The sequence below is a fragment of the Sphaerulina musiva genome (genome assembly GCF_000320565.1).
Source record: "Sphaerulina musiva SO2202 unplaced genomic scaffold SEPMUscaffold_3, whole genome shotgun sequence".
Classification (NCBI taxonomy): domain Eukaryota; kingdom Fungi; phylum Ascomycota; class Dothideomycetes; order Mycosphaerellales; family Mycosphaerellaceae; genus Sphaerulina; species Sphaerulina musiva.
The window spans coordinates 2123526-2144287 of NW_016017385.1; the positions used below are offsets into that span (position 1 = coordinate 2123526).

Sequence of the window (20762 nt, forward strand, 5' to 3'; positions counted from 1 at the left end):
TACCTATTAATGCGTCCAGGATTTGGCTTTATGATGCACAGGTTGATTGTCCCCGGCTCCGGGGAACTGACGTAGCTCCTACTGATCTATACTTCCGCCAAGAACTTGAGCCTTTTCGATCTTGCAAAGTGGCTGGATTTCATGGAAGACATTTCGTTTCATGCATTGTAAGAGCACGACGACTGGCGAGCCTGGGTGGGAGTGCAGTGAGTTAACTTGTTTTGCAGCTGTCGCCAGCGTGCAAAGCTAGCCGCATCCTGTCGGAAGTGAACTGCCATCCATGTCTATGCTGCCTGCTTGGTCTTTTGTGGATCTGGCTTTCTTGCTTGGCATTTCTCGTTCAGCTTCCCGTCCAATGCAAATATACCGGCCGCGTTGCTGCATACCTAAGGCGCATGGTAGGTACAGGTAAGGTAAGGTAAGGTACCTAGGCACGTATAGACATGTGTAGAGACGAGAAGTAGGAGGTACCGAGGTAGGTGCGGAGCATTTCTATTATTGCTACACAATTGCTTGGCGTGTTCGAGCGCGAGAGTTTCGTGTGTCGCGCTGGCAGCCTGGCACTCCATTTGTTGGTCTTGGTGTTTTGTCTTGGTGTACAGTGTACACCTTCCTAGGGGAAAAAACATCAGCAAACCTCAGGACCCGACAGCTTCACTCCAACAGATTCCACCACATGATCTCATGGCAGATCTCAAGCGCAGTCGTGACAGCAGCAGTCATGGCCCTAGCAAGCTCCCTCGTCTCTCGTCATTCCACCCTGACGAGGATTTGGATAATCCAGTGCACACGTTTGTTGGACGCTATATGGGAATGATGAGGGATAGAAAGGAACGCTACAACACGCTCCTGGCCTTCGCTTCTGAAGATAATACGGAGTTCCGAAAATTCCATGCTAAGATAGTCAACAATGAGCGACGCCTGGAGCAGGCACTGGCTCATGTCTTTGAGATGACCTTTTCCGTGCACGAGGAGTTAGACGCTATCGAGAACTATGAGCTCCCGCGTGCGGTTTCATCTGGGCCCCAGTGGTACCGACGTGGGAATATACTCGGTATGTTTCACTCCAAAGTCCATTGCCAGACGCTGACGCCAGACATTAGACCTCAGCCGCAATCAACTGTCCGCTATTCTCTTCAGCTTCACAGCAGATAGCATGCTCGACTTCGTGCAATATCTGCGGCAAATCATCACTGCAGTTGTTGCAAAGTTTACGCATTGGTGGCACAACTTCGACTGGATGAGTAAGATCTATATGTGCTTTACGCAAATCTTCAAAGTGGAAGATGATGAAACTCGGCGTTCCTTCTTCGCACTCTTGTGTTTTCTTCGGGCACAACAACAGGATTCATCCATTCCGCTACCGAAGGGCGAAGAAGCACAAGTTCAAAGGGAAAGAATCATAAGAGAGGCAGACGAAGTCGACGACTTCTTCTTGAACCATTGCCTGGTCTGGTCAAGGGAATTCCTCAAGGTTGAGGACGAAATCAAGGGGCGCGATTGTCAAATGCCACCCGAGGCAAGGACCAATGAGATAAAGCAGGTCTTAGAGAGAGACTCTCTGATGTGGACGAAGAAGTGCCAACCCGGGAAACAAAAGCTCTTTGTGTATTGGAATACTGCAGCCGCCTGGCGAGAGCTGTGGGAAATCTACAACAGCAGCACAACGGCTTGCCCAAGGGCACCAATACGTTGTATACACAGACAGAATTTTGGCCTCCTGAGTCATCTGCTTCGCCAGGCCCATGCTGAGACACGTCGCTCTTGTGTGCTGGCAGTAAGCCATCGTCTCCCAACCGAGCTTGTAGACATTATATACGAGTTCACTTTACGAGCAGAAGGCGTTCCCATCGACAGTACCACTTGGTCGGAAGTCGAGGTTATACACCCCGAGAGTGAAGACGAAGACGAGCACTCCGAGAGCGAAGACGAAGACGAGTATCCCGAGAGTGAAGACCAAGACGACTATCATTATAAGCCCAGCGGCGACGTGATAAGGAAGCGCATACATTCGGCTTATCAATGTCCAGCGATGAGTAAAACGGTGCTCCGCCACAATCTCTGGAAATACGCCTCGACAGAAGTACTGCAAACCGAGATGTTTTGAGCAGAGCTGCTGAATTATTACCATGGAAGCATAGCAATACCAGACCGTCTCTTGAATGTACGAGAGAACTTCTTCGAAGAAAGAAAGCCCGAAGTCGCCGTCGATCCTGATTCTGCACATTTGCGTTGTTGGTATCCGTCATGAACCTGGCTTGTTGAGGATTTTGAAGAAAGCCCGAAGGGGGAAAAAAAGAGAATCCCCTCCCCGCTCCAAAGTAATGGGCACGCGTATGCATCTTACCTGTATATCTACCTGCTTTGCTGCCGTGAGTTTGTTTCTCTGCCATGTTGTTGATTACCTAATACCTAATACCTAGGTACTTACCTAGACATTTTCAATTACTATATAAGTTTAGTTACCTATACAATAATGCCATCTCGTAGTGAGGTGTGCTTCATTCAGACAGATAATACCCCTCCCCCCTGGTTGTCTCGTGATTGCGCCTTATAGATTGAGAAGTTCGGGGTCTTCTCCTGCTGGGAAGGAGCGCCCATGAGTACCTACCTTACCTACCTTACCTTAGTACCCAGAGTCCACTGGCGGGCGATATGCCATCGTCACGGGCGACATAGGGGAATGAATACCTGTATCGAGATACTGAGGAGTGATTGCAGGTAGGTTGAGTTTTTATTGTGGAAAGAGAGAGGTATACAAACAAGTAGGAAGTAAGCGGGAATACAACACGACGCGGTCAATAATGCTTTTTTTTTCATTAATTCCAGCCGTCCATCATATCTGTTGGTCGCTATGTATATACTTAGCCAGGTAGGTAGCTAGCTGTTCATTACTGAATGAACAATCTCAACCACAAAACTGCAGGCAGCTTGCAGCACTCTCCCTTGATAAGAGACCGTCAATCTTCCCGTCTACCTTTTTGTTTTTTTCTTTCACTCAAACGTGCCACCGAGCCCCTTTCCGAAGCCGCTGCTAGCGTTTCTCCGCAACTGAGCAATCTTGGCAGTATTGTCTGCGCGACGTCGAGCACTTTGTTCCACAATGGCTTTCCTCTCCGCGTCTCTCGCTTGGTAGGCCAGTGAGCTCTTTTTGGTCCCTCCCATTTTGACTCCACTGGCAGTATTATTACTACCACTATCCTGCCGAGAGACGCCGTTGCTCGTGCTCACGCCACGCTCGTTCGCGCCGCGAGAAGCACCGCCGTTTGTGGTTGCTCTGCGAAGGAGAGAAGGGGCTCGGAAGCCGCTTCCTTGAGAGCCCGATCCCCATGCTGTACGTGATCCTGCTGCAGTGTGCTCAGATGCGCTGCTAGCACGTTTGAGGCTAAGGCGATCTACGACAGATACTGTCGTTGTCGTGGTCCGCCGCTGAGACGCGGGGAATCGAGGAGGAGGCATGGTGACTCGATCGGGGGCGAAGCCGCCATCGTTCTGGCGAGCAACTTCTTCACGAAGCTCTTCGTCAATATCATCCTCATGTTCATCAACTTCTTCTTGTTCAGCCACGTCATCGTCGTGCTCGGAGTCGGAGTTGAGATCGACGGCTGAAGGACCATCCAGAAGCATATTTGGCTCTTCGAGAAGAAAGCTGACAGATTCCTGGACCTCGAGCATGGACACCGGTGCCCTGAAAGCGGACGGCTGGGTGCGACGTTGCTTGGCAGGAGGTCGCTCTTCTGGCGCTTCTTCCATACGTCGCTTGTTGCCGCTCGCTTCTCGCAAAGGAGCTGCGCGAGGCAACGTTTGCTGGGAGTATTGACTGTCTGACTGCGAGTCAGGCACTTGAGAGTCGTCCTCGATATCAGACAGGTCCAGGACATCGTCGTCCCGCTCATCATCGTCGGCAATCGCCTTCAAGAAAGCGTCTTTGCCCTTGCTGTGCCGACCCTCTGCCAGGCTGGCAATACTCTCGTCTTGCAGCAGCAGCTTCCGCTTTCGAGCTTCTTCGCGCTGTTTTATTTGCCGGCGACGCGCCGCGAGGTCGTCTTCATCTTCATCAAGGTCGAACATGTTCGCCTGCTTCCTTCGCAGTGCTCCCGTCATCAAATCTTTGTACAACCTCTGATGATCGGCTTCATCAGCAATGCGCTGCTCCTCTGCGTAGTGGGCAGCGATCTGCCGTTCATCGACATCTATCAAGCTGGAGTCAATCATTTCACGATCCTCCTCTGTCTCCGGCGCCACGAAATCGTCGCCTCCAAGGCCAGTGTACTCGTCTTCAGATTCCTCGGCCTGCTCATCCATCATTTGCTTGGCTTCACGCTCAGCATCGGCCATCTCTTCAGCACTCAGAGCTTCCTTGCGCTTACGGGCCATTTCTCGGAATGCATCTTTTTTCTCGTCCTTGCCAGGCTGTATACGCTCGGCGTCATCGTCATCGCTTTCGACTACTGCAGGACGACGTCCGCGTGCTAAACGAGTTCTCTTCGGTACCATTGCAGGTGACTCACTGATTCGCAAAGGCTCAGTGGACTGCGTGTCTCTGTCTGGAAGCGTTTGTAGGCTATCTTCCCGAGTCAAATCCGGCATTGCTTGCCACGCATTAGGGAGACCAGGGTCTTGAGAAGGTTCCCAGCCAGGCGTTGCTGTCGCAGATGCGGATGTGATTCGATGGGTGCCTTGAACAGGCGTTTCCGGAGCCTGAGTTTCCCAAGCAAGCTGAACCTGCTGACTCTCTGGCAACTGACTGCTGGGAATATTGTTGTGTTGGCTGTCCCAATTTTGAGTAGATTGTGGCTGAACAGCGAATGTGGGTGAAGGTCGTACCAACGAGCTTGTTGGGACGAGGCGATTCAATACATCCATCGAGTCTTGCTGGATGTCTTGCGATGGGGTTTGCATGGTGGCATTGAACATTTGCGTGGGACTCATCAGCGAACTTCCTGGGCCTGCTCCTCCAAAGTTGAACGCAGCAAATGGGTCATCAATTTGTGATTGCGCAGGAGTGTGCGCGGTGACCGGAAGATGGTGCGAGCCCTGAGCATCACTTGCATCTTCATCATCCTCCTCATCCACGATTAGTCGCGACTTTCGAGATCTTCGCCCGACGACGGGCGTCTGCGATGGGCCGAGCTGGTCCACGGCTTCGGCGGGTCTGGTGGGCGTAGGCTCGACTGCCTCCGTTTCAGCCGCATCTTGAGAGCCATTCGGGGGCGGTATCTCGTCACGCTCGCCCAATTCCTCACCCTCCAACTCCTCCTCGTCCATCTCGTTCTCTTCTCCTTCCTCCTCGTCTTCCGCAGCGTCATCGACCATGTCATTACTTTCGTTCTCGTCATTGGCCAGGCCGTCCTCACTACCAGACACGTCCACATAGTCTTCATCTTCACTCTCGTCTGCGCTGACGTCGACTCCACCGTTCTCGGCCTTTGCAGCAGCCTTCTCGGCCTTGCGGATCTCGACAGCGTCTAGCCTCGCCTTCTCCAGCAGGCTCTCAAACGCTTCTTGCTCGCGTTCCCGCTCTTCGGCGGTCTGAACTTCAATGCCTTTGGCTCTGAGCTCAGCGATGCGCTCCAGCTGCAGTGCACGCGCCTGCTCCTTGGCGCGCATGCGCAATTGGGCCTCCAGTGCGTTAGGATTGATGGAAGGCCGCGATTTGCCATGCTTGCGACGGCCAGTCTGGCCATCATCTCCACCAAGATGCGCTAGATGCTTTAGTCTGTGGATAGCTCTTGAGTCTGTGTTGTGCTTTTTCATGTTTCCCTTGGCTTTATCAAACACACGCAAGTGCTTAGGCATGCTCTGCACAATCTCCAGGTCGTCATCGCTGCTATCCTCCTGTGAAGGAGCCATGGCCTTCTTACCAAGCCTTGCAAGTCTGAGGCCTCTTTTTGGCACACCCGGCGAAGACGCAACCTGCGCCAAGGCAGACTCAAGCTCGGCGGCCTTTGCCCTGCGAGAAGAGTTCATGATACTGCTCAGATCTGGCAACTCCTCATCATCCTCAATCTCGGCAAGACTTTGAAGACTGTCCTCTCGCACTGGTTTCATCTTACTCAATGCGCCCAGCTCGACCAATGCCCGCTGACGGTCCAGGGGAGTGGGTGGGCTTGATGGAGGAGTACTGGGTGGCTCTCGCCCAGGACCCTCGATAGCATCACTGTTTGGCGCAGACGATCCCGAACTATCTCGGGCTTGCTGTGCAGCTGCGCCAACATTTTGTCGAAAGTTGAAACTTGCAAACAGATCATTTTTGGAAAATGTCTTCTTCGTCTTCATCTGATGAGCCAGTGCTTGCTGACGTGCCAGTCGCTGCGTCTCGCGGTCCATTTCCAGCAAGGCCTTCTTACTAGCCTTACGTGTTGGCTTTGCGGCATCTGACAGAATGCGGTCGATCTCTGCGTTGGCAGGCTCTTCGGGTCCTTCGACAAGCTCGTCGGGCAAGTCGGACGACGTGAGCCTGCGTTCTGCTTCGGCTTCGGCTTCCCTCTCCAATCTTTCAGCTCGTTTCTCAGCGACCAAGGCGGCCAGCTTCGACTTCATTCCTGTGGGTCGGGTAGGTAGTTCATCGTCGCTGTCGTTCTGTGCAGTCCTGGCAGGACTAACGAACAATGTCGACCGCGCGGCACTTGCTGGCACGAAAGGGGGCTGGCTTTGGAAGCGCCTGTCCAGTTTCGGCGTGACTGTGTACAGCTCATCTTCAGAATCCCCCGAAGCACTTTGCTGCACTTTCCCAGGTGACATGCTGGGTCTCTGCTCCAGGCCTCGTACTGGGCTCTCATCGGCACCAAGCATCCGCCTGGCAGCCCGGCCCATGGGCTTTCGAACCTCGTCATCTGATTCCTCATCGTCCGAGGCTGCAGGACTAGAGCTGGTCGCCATGGCCTTTCCGTCCTCCTGGCTCGACGCGTGTCGCGAAAAGACGTCGAAATCGGAACTTCGGACGGGTGATGGCGTGGGCGAATCGCTTTCTTGGAACATCAGTCTGGCAATGGCTGGACGCGTCGAGACCAGCGCGTCTTCTCGTCCTGGCGAGTGTGCCATTGTCCTGGTGGGAGGTGTATGTATCTGCTGTATACGCGTTTATTCCGCGGTGGTGCTGCGACACTGCTGCGTAGGAGTGCAGTGGGTGTTTAAGAAGCCGTGGCCATGGATATGATGTCCAGTGCTGAGGGCGGAGTGTGTTTGTAGTGGTATATTACACAGCAATGTGAGGGAGGTTGCGATGATACATGTAATATTCCACAAGGATTGGCAAACGCGACATGAAGACGCGATGCGAAACGCAACGCAAGGACGCGTCGAAGGGAAATCTCTCGGAGCTAGTTCGGATAAGCCCGTGCGGAAGACGGGCCGCGGGAGAGAAATATCGTTTCTCGATCTGCCATTCCAATCCTGATGATTACCTCCGCCAGACACGAAGCACCAGTCTCAGACCACCTTCTTGACGGCGGCAAACGATGCACCGGATTTAGATGCAATGCAAAGGCGCCCTGAGAAGGCCACTACGAGACATCATCAAGAGCATCGGACACATCGACAAGCACACCACCTCATCACCCTCACCACACTCACCACCCGCATCCGCACTCAGGCTCTCGCTCTCCTCCGCATCATGTGCGAACTCCTGCCACCACCAGCTTCGTTACAGCGCCGCCTTGCCATATGTATCAGCTAGCATTGGAGTTGTACGCCCACTGTCGAGCGCTCGCGGTCACGGTCACGGTCATGGGCTCCCCAGCGACTCGTTCCACACGACTTACCAACGTCAGAATGCCCGTGGGATGACGGCGCGAGCCTATACCTCTACTGCGAGATACCTGCCCTTCGAAGCGCCCGCCAATGATGCTGCTGCTCCCGCTGCCAGCGAGGGCGATGCTGATTGCCTCACACGCTCGGCCATCCATGCTGGGAGCGATGCTGCTGTCACTGTGGATGGTGGTGCGGTCGAGAATGGTGCTGTGGACGAAGTTGCTGTGGATGATGGCGCTGATGACAAAAGCATTCAGGAGCTTGGCATCAAGCTTCCCAGTGACTTTGGGCCGAATTACTTCCACAGACAGCTTCGCCGCCACAAGGCAGAACTGGCAAAAGCTGCCTGGAGATACACTGTCCAGCACAAGCAGCGTGATGGCGATTTGTGGAAGCGCATGTTAGCAGACCTGTACAAGGCTACACCCACGAAGCACTCTCGGTACAAACGAATAGTCGAATTCGCTAAGCTACCTAAGGGCGTCGCTGCTGTTTTCGAGCCCAACACGGAGCTCGCTATCCTAGAAATCATGCAGCGAACCGGATGTCACATCCAAATGGCGCCCGAGTATGCTGTCGAGGGAAGTCCAAAGGCCTTCACGGGCGTCGCTTTGCAGGGAACATATGCGCAGAATGACTCAGCCTTGTCATTGCTACCCAGCTACATAAAAGCCTCGTCTCTCGAGAGTACGGAGACCAGAGCACGTCTTACGAGGCACGATATTCACAGGACGTTACACGCTGACGGAGAGGGGGGCACAACAGACCCTGAGCACTGGGCGACCTATGATGACGAGAGCACTGCGGACTTATCAAGCAGTAAGGACTTCGACGCAGACAAACGTCTCCAGTCAGGCGCAATTGTCAGGTCTGTTTGGAGTAGGGACCGTACCAAGGGAAATGTGCAGCAACCAGGCTCATCATGCAAGCTTGATCTACCGTCACTACGGAATGCTACAGAATTCACCGCGTATGTTGATGATCTGACCTCAATGCGCATGGGCGTGCTTTCTAGGGAGGATCGCGCACAACAAACCGGTAACCGGACGAGGCGGCGAGTGGACACTGTCGTGGATACGCTTGTCTCATTGTTCAAGGATCCAGCCACTTCTCATCTATGCACGACTGAGTCCATAGGCCGTTCATTCGAGTTTCTAGCCAAGCATCAGAATTTTTTTGCACTCCGCCAGATCATGCAGAGCTTGGATGAGGGAAATCGCGAAATTGGCATTACCGGCTTCAATGCAATGCTGTCTGTAGTTGCCGAGGCAGGCGATGTCCACCATTTCGAGCGGGTGCTGGCGTTGATGAGACGTCGTGATATCGCGCCTGGATCATTGACGTGGGCCTCAATACATAACTTGATATGTCGACGCATGCCAGCTGAGGCAGATGCCATTCCGATACTGATGCGCGACAAAGGGCTGCTCCGCGACAATAGTGCCTTAGTCGCGGTCATCAGGAACGAAGTGCGACAGCATCTCCTCGCGCATATTCAAAGGGGTGGCGACACCGCCGGCTTCTTGCAGACTTATAGCACACGAGTCCATGTCATATACGACCGGCCTGATTTCAAATGGCTGGGAATCGATGTCCTGAATCGCATGCTTCGCGTGCTGATCAGTCTCGGTCGGACTGACGAGGCTGTGGTGCTGCTAAGGCGCTTCCGGAGGGAGGGGCTCGGACCGCTGGAGACTGGTACACTCAACACTTTCCTGAGTTCGACAAGCGACGACTTCGATGCGGGATCAGCCATAGCTACACTGAAGATGTTTCACGTCGGCAAAGATGGTGCTGTAATGCCAGATCGAATTACCTACATGATTTTGTTCATGATTGCCTGGCGCAGAAAGTACTACAACATGCTGAGAGTGGTCTGGCGTTACGCCTGTGTAGCTGGGCAGGTTCCTTACGACATGCGAGAGCGAATGATCCGCAGCTTGTACAAGTATTCGCCTATGAACGCAGGCGTAGTTAACCCGTCTTTGGTATTCAAAGCCTGGGCAGCCAAATTCGCAATAGGTGTATCCCGCGATCTGACCCCTCACACTACGGGTACGTTGGGTGACGACGAACGCCGGCTTCTCGAGCTTGGTTGCCAACATGGACTCGAAAAGGGGTCTGCAGAGTCAAAAGCAAGGGTCCATGAAATGAAACGTCTAGTCCAGGACGATCTCGAAGAAGCGGGGAGGTGCAAGCCTGTGCATCCTCTTACAGATCTGCTCGAACAGGCTTGGAAGAAAGATCTAAGTTGGCACGAACGTGGTATCGGCAGGGCTGCGAGCCAAATAGTTCCGTCCAGCGCCGAATATGGAATTCTCGAAACTGTCATGTTGGATGGTACCAGAGTGCCCATGAAGTCAGGAGACTTCACCAGATTCCGAAAGTGGGAGGTTCCATCACGGTTACGACAGGCATGATTTTCCGAGGCAGAGACAGAAAGCCATAGATCTGACCAAAACTCGGCATAAGGGCTGCTTACATGGGCCTGCATTTGTCTGACCGAAGTCCAGGAAGAATTTTGTTGCAGCAACTCTTTACTGCATGAGTTCAGCAGTTGCATCGGGGTGTCTTTGCGACCTCAGCATCCACTCTTACGGAAGTAAGTCTACCGGACGGCTATAGGTGCCATGTGGTAGCTAAGGGCCGAAGCCAAGATCCAACGCGACTTGTCCATCTTCTCAGCCCTAGCGAATGAGCACAGCGATAACAGTAGGGAGCTAGGGATTTTAGTAGATGATGTAAAAGAAGTGTATCTGGTAATATATAATGTACAGAATTGATACAAACTCTCCCTTCATCCCTCCTCTGCCGAACGCGCATCCACATCGACAAACACGCGTAGAACTGGATTGAGCAGCCAATGCGACCGACCCATTAAATAGTGGATCCCCTCCCCTCCCCCCACTTGGAGAGTCGAGTATGGTACTATGGGCTGAGTTCGTTGGCCTGGAGTAGACACAGGAGATCATATATATATATATATATATTACATAGGTACGGTGGTACTGTTCAACATTGCAGTTGTGGCCTAAGTGTCTCGCGCTGACTAGTCCCACGTCGGCATATAGTGCTTACGATCTCCGTGTGCGAGCTGGTCACCACGCCGTGGGATTTCAGGGCACGTAGTGAGAGCATTCGTAAAGGTGTTGAGAGAGGTATAAATCTCGGAAGCAGAAGAGAATGCCGCGGGCCTCTTTCCAATTACCAGAGTTACCTGGTACTAGAGATGTTGCCGTACGACGTGGCAACGTACCGTCACAGGTCAATCAGCCAACAGGAACGAAGAGACTGGAGTAGGTCGTAGAAATGTACTTCATGATACATGACCGTCTGGGCATGTCTCGTTATCCTCATGCCTGACCGCTATTCGCTAATTCAATTGTGCCATGTGCCACCCTTCTTCGCGCGTGACCATCTGCTCGCATTAATGTCGAGTCAGACAGAAGGAGAGAATGCAACCGACAGGTCTTATATCTTCCACCTCCACGAAGAAGAAATGCTAACACGCCTTCACCACTTTATTCGAGTCTTTTTCTGCTGCTTTTCCTTTGTGATCATCATGACCAGTCTACTTCTTCTTCGGCCCCAACATCGGCTGTCCAATGTTCGACCCGGTCAGCCTCACATTTGCCGCCTTCTGGATCTTCAGCACTGCATCCATAGGCGGGAAATCTGCTCCGACCCTTTCCAACGCAGCCACAACAGCGACATCGACGTTGGCTTTACTCGAGAGATCCTTCTGCGTCATAGTCGTGCCTTTTTGGTTCTTGAGCTGTGTGCGGGCTTGTTGGAGAGCTTTGGCAACTTCGTCGGGAACCTTCTTCGTGGCGACGGGTCCATCGGCGCGGTCGACTTTGGTCAGTCGCTGTCCCTCTGGGTTCCCTGAGGCCTGGTGGAGCGCGCGACGTTAGAATATGCTTGATCGAGTGGGAGGGCATGGTGAGGCTTACGTTTGCGGTAGAGAACTTCTTCTCGGTGGCTAGGATAGCTCCGCTGCGCTGGGCTGCATTGAGTGCGCTTTTGCCTTTGATGGTAACCTCGCGCTGAGCAGTGCCGGGTCCGCGGACCTTGCTGCCAATCTTGGTGGTGCTCTCCCAGTCGTCCGACATGGTACTGATGGTGGGGCTGATTTGATCTGTTGGGAGTTTGTCGAATGGACGGACGTTGTTGAAAGGGCAAGTTGTTCGCGGGGGTGGTGTCGAGTGGTATGAGGTGAGAATATGAGGGTGAGAGGCAGATTTAAGAGAGGTAGTGGTATTTGCTGGTGGAGAGCCCGAAAGTGAGTCGTCGCTGTTGGTTTCGAACGCTGATGTTCTGCGTCATTCCATGGGAGGCACGTGCTTAATCACCGCAGCTGCCACTTGTCGCCACCGCATGCATCACTTCACTTCACTACATGTATCACTTCCCTTCACGCTCGGTCTTGTCGCGTCGAACCGCCAAGCTTGCTAATCAGCAGCCCAACGCACATTTCATAATTCACAAGGACTTTGAGCAGTGTCCAACCAGCCTCCTAGAATGACTGAAAGGAGCGACAGGATGTGTCTGGGCACAACGCATTAGGAGCCGCATCTCCTACGACTATCCAGTGTCGGCGGCAAATGCCCTGTTACGTTTGGGATCGCAAACGAATACCGTCTACGCGTCTGGAAAAGGTGCGAATATAGAAGGAAGCGGTATGATGCTTGGCCTCGTCAAATGATAAGCCGAGAAGGCGGCCCTGAAGCTGGGTAGCGAAAGTGCGAACCTCAATGTTTGCAACACGAAACCCGCTGCCAACAACTCTCGAGGGCAGTACATGTAGTTGGCTGCGAGAAGTCCTAGCCTTCAGGTCAGCTGCCCCTGTGCCTCGGTGGCATCCTTGACACGGTATGGAAGAGCTTTCTTATGCCGACGCCTAGTCTGGCGAAGGTTCTTGTGGACCTCGCGACTGGTGAGGGCGAATTATCATCCAGTGGCGTCGGTATCGAGGCAGAAGGACGTCTGCTGAAACATAATGCTCTCAAACAACTGCTTGGGATATGCACGAGTGGCAGGTCTCCATTATATACTATCAGCAGTATCATGAAGACTGAAGCGCGCCGGGATTCAGCTAAGGTCATATTGAACATCGACGGGTGGACAGCTTTTGTGTTCTCCGATGCTTAACACTTCCGGCTGAGTTCCAGAGCTTCAGATGTGCTGCACTTATGCCGGTGTGAAGAAGGGAGTCGATGACTCTCGGACATCAACTGTAGTGTAGCAATGCAATGCAGGGGAATGTGGTCTGGATTCGAATGCGCCGTGGTATCATTGGAATTCCAGGTGCCAAGGGGCAGCTTCACTGCTCCATAATCACTATCTCCACAGCATCTCGAGGCGTAGGAGTTGGAGAGCACTAGCTGATTTTGAAGAACTTCCAGGTCCATGGCCAATAGGATGTCCTATACGGACGAGTTGCATGAGTGTTAGAAGCTGCTGGAGTCTAGCATCCCACTTCGAGGTGCGAAGACGATGACACGTGCTTTCTTCATTCAAGATAACCGGATCTTTGAAGCACCAAGACTAGTAGCTCAGCCCGGGGTGATCTGTGGAATAGGCGATTTCGCCAATATGCTGGCGTGCGGGCCCACAACCACAACCTCGCTAGTTAGAACGACACGATTCGATGTCCGAATTCGCGAGGCGAGTACTTGCGAAAGTGCTCAGCATACTTGCTTCCGTCAGCGGACGAGTCCGAAGGGCGGAAGAGGCGACATTTGTTACAACCCTGGAAGTTGTACAGGATCTCACCACGCCTGAAGTGCAATCCGCTTGTACAAATTTCGCTTGCTCGCAGTATAGATAATATGGCTGAAGAGAAATCGGGTCAGTCTGGAGCGAGTGATACTCCTCGGAAGGGAAACATGACCTTCACAGGTACAAAGGGTCGGAGGCTACATCCGCCCGCTCGAACCGTGTGGGCGCCGCAGATATGCCGGCCAAGAGTGCAGTCATGGGAAACAGACGGCCTCTACAATTGTCAATATCAATAACTCGACTTGGGTTGTATTGGCGGGACAGCCTCGCGAATACACCGCTGCAAAATACCATGCTTTCAGGTTAGCGAGCATGCTAAAGTGCGTATAGTGGCCCTGAACACAAGTTGTGAACCACCCCCCAGACTTGGCTGGGCTCCAGCTCAGGCCAGAGGAGGACGCTGATGCACTGCGGACAAATCAGTTCCCAGCGCCGGGTCGATCTCCCAGATCATCATTGATCATCTTTCATCCTCATGTCCGGCGAACCATAGTGTCAGGAACTAGCTTATATGTAACAAAGGTGAAGTGGAGGTGTCTGAACAGCTTAGCGCCTATTCTAAAACGACTTCGCCGAATCGAATATGCCGAGACTCTCCAAACTTCTCCTTGATAGGAAAACACCAACTACAATCCCGCGACTACAGGAACGGGAAATAGTAGGTAAACGAATGAAACATTCGTCTGTTTATACCCGGACGCTCTATCGCATAGCGACACCACAGTAGGTAGGGAAGGAACATGTATAAGTAGCAAGAGGAACGACTACAAACAGCCACATCTCATTCACAACCACCCATTCCAAGCAGACAACTCCCGAAGGACCCACCAAATCAAATCTCTCAAGAACGAATTACATCAATACCAACCACCTGCAATCATGAAGTCCACCATCTTCACCACCACCCTCGCCACCCTTCTCCTTCACACCAGCACCTCCCTCGCGGCCCCCAATGCCCAACCCGTCAAAGGCGCAGGTCTGATCACCGGATGGTCCAAGCCTGTCACGTATTGCAACTATGGCTGGACTGGCAACGGAGGTTGTGAAGCCAAGGGAAAATGTGAGAATACCCCCATTTTTCTTTTTCTTTTTTTTCCTGTTTAACAATCTTTCCCATAATCATTTGTTTGTGTCTGTGCGTGTGATAGATTAATTGATGAATTGATACTAATGAATGACCCTTTAGGGACTTTCTGCTGCTCTTCAAAAGCAGGTGGAAACTTTGAAAACTCGAAATTTGTAAGTTGAGGGTTTTCTTTTTCCAATTCTTTTCTTTCCCCTGCAATTTTTTCACTAACTTCTATTATAGTACACAGAGGATGCAGGTTTGGGAGGATGCTATGATGGTGGCGTTATCTTGTGCGCCGAGTAAAGAAAGGGTGGTTTGGCAATCATTACCTATCAGCATTCATGTCGTTGATTGATTGATTGGTACGGGTGATGATGATGATGATGATGAATGTCCTCATTTTCCTCCATACGGGTGATGGGCGAGGGGGCATAGAATGGGATGGGATATGAAAGATCTGTTTGCTGAATGGATTGGGAGTTGACTTGTTAAGTATGTTATTGGTTGGTTAATCGATCGACAGATCGAAGGAGTTAAGGGAAAGAGGGATAGGAGATTGCTTTATATCCTAGGTACATTGGTATCTTGGCATTTTGTTGATTCTTGTGCAATGCCAAGACGTCTTTTTTTTTCAATTCGAAAGAGGTGTGAGTGAAAGAATGTTGTATCTCGATTGCAGCAGCTGAAAAGTTATGTAGTCATCTTGCTGATGTATCGATTTCTTGCCCTTACATGTAAAGGCTCGGCATCTACAATGCCACTAAGTATACTTTGTCGTCGAATTGAACTCTGCTTGGGGTATCGCCGTCTTTGCGTATAACATCCCAGGGGGGGTATCTCATGATAACACACGTCAAAGACTCCACCGCACTCCATTCCACTCTATGCCTCGACGTTCATCGCATCTGATCATCCTCAAAAGGGTGCCGCCTCTCATTCTCTCCTGTCATCCACAAGTTTACCAGCAACAGATGCATAAAACAGTATTGCTCGCTCGCTCCCTCGCTACAATATCAAATCCTATTTCGTCCTTCAATTGCAACAAGATAAAATGCATGCACCATCATGATATCTACACCTTCACACATGCCTTCGTTTCCCTGCACCTCCTCGGCCACCGTCATCTCTTCTATCTCCATTGTCGTTGATGCCGGAGATGTCAAAAAAGTCTGGAAAAGGAATTTTTCGTTTCGTGCCAGAAGCAGATCCGAGATTGAAATTTAATGGAGCGCGATTCTCATTACCCGTTCGCCGGTTGTGGTTGGAGCGACGATTGGAGCGTGAAGAACGTGGTATTAGGCGTACGGTTTCGGTGCTTGATGGTGCAGATGTTGGTGTGTAGGCCTGTACAAGAGGATTGTTGCCGACATCAATTTCCATGTCTCTATCGTGGTTGCCAGATGGGTATGCGTGCGTAGACTGATAGGTAAAGTCTGTCTGGGGAAGCGAATGGTGCGGTGTTGCTGAGTGGACAGTAGTGGTGGTCTCTTGTGGTGGCTCTGAAACGACTCGTCTCGGCAGTGGTGCATCGTCTTCAACAGTAATTTCGCTCGTAGCTCCGGGGGGAATTGGGCGTCGTTGTATTTCTGGGCTCGAGCTCCTGGTGTCGTCCTTCTCTTCCTCCTTTACAGACGATCTGTCCTCCTCATCGTCGTCTGTGGTGGCAGGTGCTGGGACGATGCCAGCGCCCTCCAGGCGCTCAGTGGCCCATTGTCTCACCCTCCACCCCTCCCCGTCCATGAGGCCCATGTTCTCCTTATCCAAGAAGAGCAACAAATCATCCAAGGCATCCTGGTAGCCTGCATGCCGTGCCTGCTTTTGCGAAGTAACGGCCATCCTATACAGATCGGTCACCGACCTTGCCGCCGCCTTGAAGTCAGTGAGCAGGTCGTTGGGCACATCGCGGCGGTTCCGCGGCAGAGACGTCGAGAGTCTCTGCATCGAATCCATAGCGAGTGTGGCCGGCGGTGCGTAGGTGTCGGGTCGAGAGGTGCGAGAGTGCGGGTGGTGGTGTGTGTGTGTGTGTTGGGTGGGGGTGGAAGGAAGACTGGAAGTGGGAAACAAGCTGTGACAACAGAGCCAGGCCAACGACTGGAGTGGATTTGTGGTCCGCTGACTGGCAAGACTGGAACTGGGACTTTGCGTGCAGGGACTAACGGGAGAAGTCGAACTAGGGTGCGGCCCAAGTGGCGCAGGTGGAATCTTCTGTGCTGTTTCTCTTCTGCGCTCACTTGGCAGGCGGTGAAGTCATGATACAGTACAGTCGGGGGGACATTAGTAGTAGTGAATGCGGTATAATGACATATCAGGTTACAGGTATGTAAAACTCAGGTGGCATGACGAGACACGTGATGATAATGCGAACGCGAACGGCATAGTGTTGTTGTTGTTGTGGTTGTCTAGACTCCTTTGTTGCCGGTATCATGTATCTTCCGTAGCCCGCACTACATGTACTTTGCCCGGGTTGGTTGTATGAGGCTGAGCCACGTTGAAAGACGCACAGGGCCACAGGCACAGCGGCGGGGCCAGCAGACTCAGAGCGAGAGAAGAGCGAGGCGGGGCGGGGCGGGACGACGATGACCACGACGGCGACAGGGTTATGTAGGAGGTAATGTACCGTACAGTACATGTAGTAGGTGGTGCTGTCGGGTGCTGCGTCATCTCTTAATACATGTCATGGTCGGGCACCTGCTGGACGGCCTTGGGCCTTCTCCCTAACTTAGACCACCTACACACATTAGGCACCTACATGTACCTGTACACGTACTTCCTTGTCACATCCATCTGACTCGGATGCACTTGGAACAACTGCAATTCGCCTCCTCTTGAGAACCGTCATGCGTACAGCATAGCATAGACACGAGTATCCTATTGTCTGGAAATCGACACCAACAGCAACAACGACAACAACAACAAGAACGACGACGACAATGGCTTCGGTGACATCGCTGGACCAGGACATGCGCAATCTGCGACTGTCGCGATACACCCCGCAGGCTGCCAACGAAGCCCGACAATGGATCGAGACCACCCTCGGACATTCTCTACCAGCAGGCGATCTGCTCGACGCGCTCAAAGATGGCGTTGCGCTGTGCAAACTGGTCAATCTGGCCGTGCAGGGCCATGCCGGTGCCATCAAGTACAAGGCCAGCGCAATGCCCTTTGTGCAGATGGAGAACATCAGCCACTTCCTGCGAGCTTGCGAGCTGCCGCCGCTGAACATGCCGGCACACGATCGCTTCTTGACTGTCGACTTGTACGAGCACAAAGATCCCGCTCAAGTGCTGCAAACTATTGGAGCCTTGAGCAGGCAGGCCCATAAGATTAACCCTACGCGATTTCCCACCACGATAGGTCCGAAGAAGACGGGAGCAGCAGCCGCAATGTCGCCTACTACCACGGGAAATGGCTTCAGACGACCCGTAAGCCCGACGAAAACAACCACTGGCCCCTACCCTTCCTCCAACCGCGCTATGAGCCCGGCTTTGACGGGAGGCTCTGCTGGATCGCAGAAATCAGCCGGAGGTACAATATCACCGACAGGCCCTGTTAGTAGCTGGAGTAAGAAGAGCGACGAGGGGAGTACTGCCCCCGCATGGAACATTCATCAGTATGGCTTCATGGGAGGAGCGTCACAAGGCAATCAAGGCATCAGCTTCGGAAGCCGGCGCCAGATTACTAGTCAGGCTCCTGGAGTGCCCAGCTTGGCCGAGAAGCAGAAAGCGCGCAGGGAAAAGGAAGAGGCCGAGGAGCGGCAGCGACAATTGGCACAGGAAGAGCGAGAGAGGAGAGCTCGAAAGGTGCAGGAGGACGAGGAGAGGGCTCGGATCGAAGAGGAACGCAGGTGGGAGGAAGAGACGAAGAGACATCGAGAGGAAGAGCGCCAACGGCTCGAGCAACAGAAACGCGAATGGGAGCAGCAGGAGCGGGAGTGGCAGGAAGAAGAAGAGGTGCGGAAACGAGAGGACGCGGTATTACAATCGAAGATGAGTATCAAAAAGCCGCCCGAGAAGCCTCGTGTGCCCAGCTCGGGTATTCTGCGAGGCCAGACGCTGGCACAATACCACAAGGAGAGAACAGCATCTGGCAATATTCCTCCAGTAGAGGTGGCAGAGACCCCAGAGCAACGACGGGTGAAGGAGTTGGAGCAACAGCTAGCAGAGGCTCGCGAGAGGGAAAGACAATACCAGGCAGAACGTGAAGAGCGACTGAAACGAGATGCAACGGGCGATAGATCACGACCGAGCACTGCAGAAACAGCACGACCAGCAAGTCCGCAGCAGAGCGATGTCAGCTGGGCAGGCGATGAACGTAACTTCCAGCGCAAGCAGTTGCATACTGGTCATGATGGGGCTCCGTCGAGACCAGCCCAGTTTGGTGCCACGCGACCTCTGCCACCGCCCAAAGAGGAGCAACCTGCTCTACCAGCCCGACCTTTACCAGAACCCACCCCTGATGAGCCAGAGCCGGTGCCAGAGCCAGAGCCAGAGCAAGAGCCAGAACGTGTTCAGGCACCTGCCACGAACCCGCCGGCATTGCCCTTTAGAGGTCAGCCATCGCCTTTTAACAAATCACCCTTTAGTAGACCACTTCCCACTCTCGCCAACCAACCAAAACCCGAGCCCTTTGAGCCGGAACAGCGCAAGCCGAATCGGACGGAGGCATTTCTCTCCTCCAATGCCGCACCGACTACCACAGGACCACGCATATCCTCGGCACAAGAGGCTGGAGACACCTCTCTCGAGCAGCAAAGGCTACGTGATTCTCGTGTGGCTTCGCAGCAAAAGACCAAAGCTGGCGGATGGGCGAGTAAGTCACTCCTGGAACGTGAGATGGAACGAGAGCGTGAACGCCAGAAGGAGTGGGAGGCTGCGCAAGAGGAGTCTCAGAACGCGCCTCGAGATCTTACTCAGGGCAGTGGACCCGCACAGAGCTGGGATGTGCACCAGTATGGATACCTGGGAGGAGATTCCCAGAACAAAGGCTCCAGTGTTGGAAGTGGGATCAATATTGGAGGAAAGAGGCAGATCACCTCGCCTGCGGGTACCTATCGAGTGGGTGGTCCACGTCCGATGAAGTGATGCTTTTGCCCGGCATAGATGATGATTGATAGATACCATGACATATCATGCAACGCAGCGAATTGTTTTCCCTCACAAACCCTCACCCTCTCTCTCTCTCTTCATTCCGAGGTCCACTATTCCCGTGATACCAGATGTCCTGATGCCTGCTCTGCTTCGCCATCCTCTGCAACCAGAATATATGGTCATGTCCAGCTCTCCTGTTCTCCGTACACGCTGCCTGACTGGGCAGTTAGATGCTTATTTCATTCACCAAAAGCTACTTTCAGGCTCTTTCTTCATCACTGCCATCTCCCAAAAAGGCACTTTGTAGACCTCCATCTCAGCACGTTCGCGCTCGAGCAAGAGGAAACTTGGATGGAGAGACCAGAAGAAGAAGAATTTTTTTTGGCCTGCAACTTTCCTCCTCTGTCCCTCTTTCCTTTCCTCTGTCTTCCTCTTCTCTCATCATCCTCCCACTCCTCCAATCCAAGCACCCCCCAACCAAAACCTCTCTTTCTCTTTCTCTCATCCCCATCCCCATCCTTTCAATCCAAATTCAAATTCCAAATTCAAAAATTCAATTCACCAACCTCCACATCCCCAACCCCGCACAAACCACACTCGTCCCCACGACGGCAACTTTTCTCGGAAACACCCCAAACCTCGACCCCGAACGTATTATCGTCCCCGATTGTTCTCGGAGTTGCTTCATTCCGGAGTAGTATGTGTATGCGCCGAGGGAGACGAAGACTGTTGAGCCTGTGAAAAAGAACATGTCAGTGGTGGGAGGTTACCTACCTTAGGGTTGTTGGGGTGAGGTTTGAGGAGAGAGAGGGGGGAGGCCGAGATGGGATGGGGTTGGACGTTACATACCCATTATGCGACAGGAGGTGCAGTCGAAATCTTGACGTTGGTGTTTGAGGGTTTCGGAGAGCGGGGGTTCGGAGGTGAGGGGGAGGTCGGTGGAGGAGGAAGGCATGGTGGTGGTGGTGGTGGTGGTGGACAAATGGATCAGCTCTGGGAATGGTTGTTGTTGCAAGCAATGGTGGTGGTTGTTGTTGTGGGAGTGGAGGTGGAAAGTGGAAGTATTCCGAAGC

The 20762-nt window shown here is 52.8% G+C and overlaps 8 protein-coding genes across 8 annotated transcripts; 4 read left to right on the forward strand and 4 right to left on the reverse strand.

The window, feature by feature from the left end:
- The first annotated feature begins 620 nt into the window (after nt 1–620).
- On the forward strand, nt 621–2374 carry SEPMUDRAFT_148330 (uncharacterized protein). Its single transcript, XM_016904855.1, has 2 exons — nt 621–1054; nt 1104–2374. The coding sequence occupies exons 1-2, from the start codon at nt 685–687 to the stop codon at nt 2105–2107; spliced, it is 1374 nt and encodes a 457-aa protein (XP_016762816.1). The 5' UTR covers nt 621–684; the 3' UTR covers nt 2108–2374.
- Nucleotides 2375–2828: 454 nt separating this feature from the next.
- SEPMUDRAFT_83235 (uncharacterized protein) lies at nt 2829–7008 on the reverse strand. Its single transcript, XM_016910329.1, has one exon. The coding sequence runs from the start codon at nt 6979–6981 to the stop codon at nt 2995–2997; it is 3987 nt and encodes a 1328-aa protein (XP_016762817.1). The 5' UTR covers nt 6982–7008; the 3' UTR covers nt 2829–2994.
- Nucleotides 7009–9614: 2606 nt separating this feature from the next.
- On the forward strand, nt 9615–10172 carry SEPMUDRAFT_40938 (uncharacterized protein; the record flags this gene model as incomplete). The annotated part of the gene is made up of 1 exon (XM_016908806.1): nt 9615–10172. The coding sequence occupies one exon, from the start codon at nt 9615–9617 to the stop codon at nt 10170–10172; it is 558 nt and encodes a 185-aa protein (XP_016762818.1).
- A 608-nt stretch (nt 10173–10780) lies between these two features.
- Nucleotides 10781–12017, reverse strand: SEPMUDRAFT_148332 (multi protein-bridging factor 1). The gene is made up of 2 exons (XM_016904856.1): nt 11706–12017; nt 10781–11644 (listed from the first exon to the last, which is right to left on the reverse strand). Exons 1-2 carry the CDS (start codon nt 11862–11864, stop codon nt 11324–11326), a joined length of 480 nt encoding a protein of 159 aa, XP_016762819.1. The 5' UTR covers nt 11865–12017; the 3' UTR covers nt 10781–11323.
- A 2395-nt stretch (nt 12018–14412) lies between these two features.
- On the forward strand, nt 14413–14905 carry SEPMUDRAFT_115964 (uncharacterized protein; the record flags this gene model as incomplete). The annotated part of the gene is made up of 3 exons (XM_016901209.1): nt 14413–14593; nt 14720–14772; nt 14843–14905. 3 exons carry the CDS (start codon nt 14413–14415, stop codon nt 14903–14905), a joined length of 297 nt encoding a protein of 98 aa, XP_016762820.1.
- Nucleotides 14906–15709: 804 nt separating this feature from the next.
- On the reverse strand, nt 15710–16552 carry SEPMUDRAFT_27989 (uncharacterized protein; the record flags this gene model as incomplete). The annotated part of the gene is made up of 1 exon (XM_016908437.1): nt 15710–16552. A coding segment is annotated over one exon (843 nt), but the record flags the coding sequence as incomplete, so codon positions are not given.
- A 554-nt stretch (nt 16553–17106) lies between these two features.
- On the forward strand, nt 17107–19753 carry SEPMUDRAFT_148334 (uncharacterized protein). Its single transcript, XM_016904857.1, has one exon. The coding sequence runs from the start codon at nt 17533–17535 to the stop codon at nt 19681–19683; it is 2151 nt and encodes a 716-aa protein (XP_016762822.1). The 5' UTR covers nt 17107–17532; the 3' UTR covers nt 19684–19753.
- Nucleotides 19754–20242: 489 nt separating this feature from the next.
- Nucleotides 20243–20644, reverse strand: SEPMUDRAFT_41197 (uncharacterized protein; the record flags this gene model as incomplete). Its single annotated transcript, XM_016908818.1, has 2 exons — nt 20243–20424; nt 20539–20644. 2 exons carry the CDS (start codon nt 20642–20644, stop codon nt 20243–20245), a joined length of 288 nt encoding a protein of 95 aa, XP_016762823.1.
- Nucleotides 20645–20762: the final 118 nt, after the last annotated feature.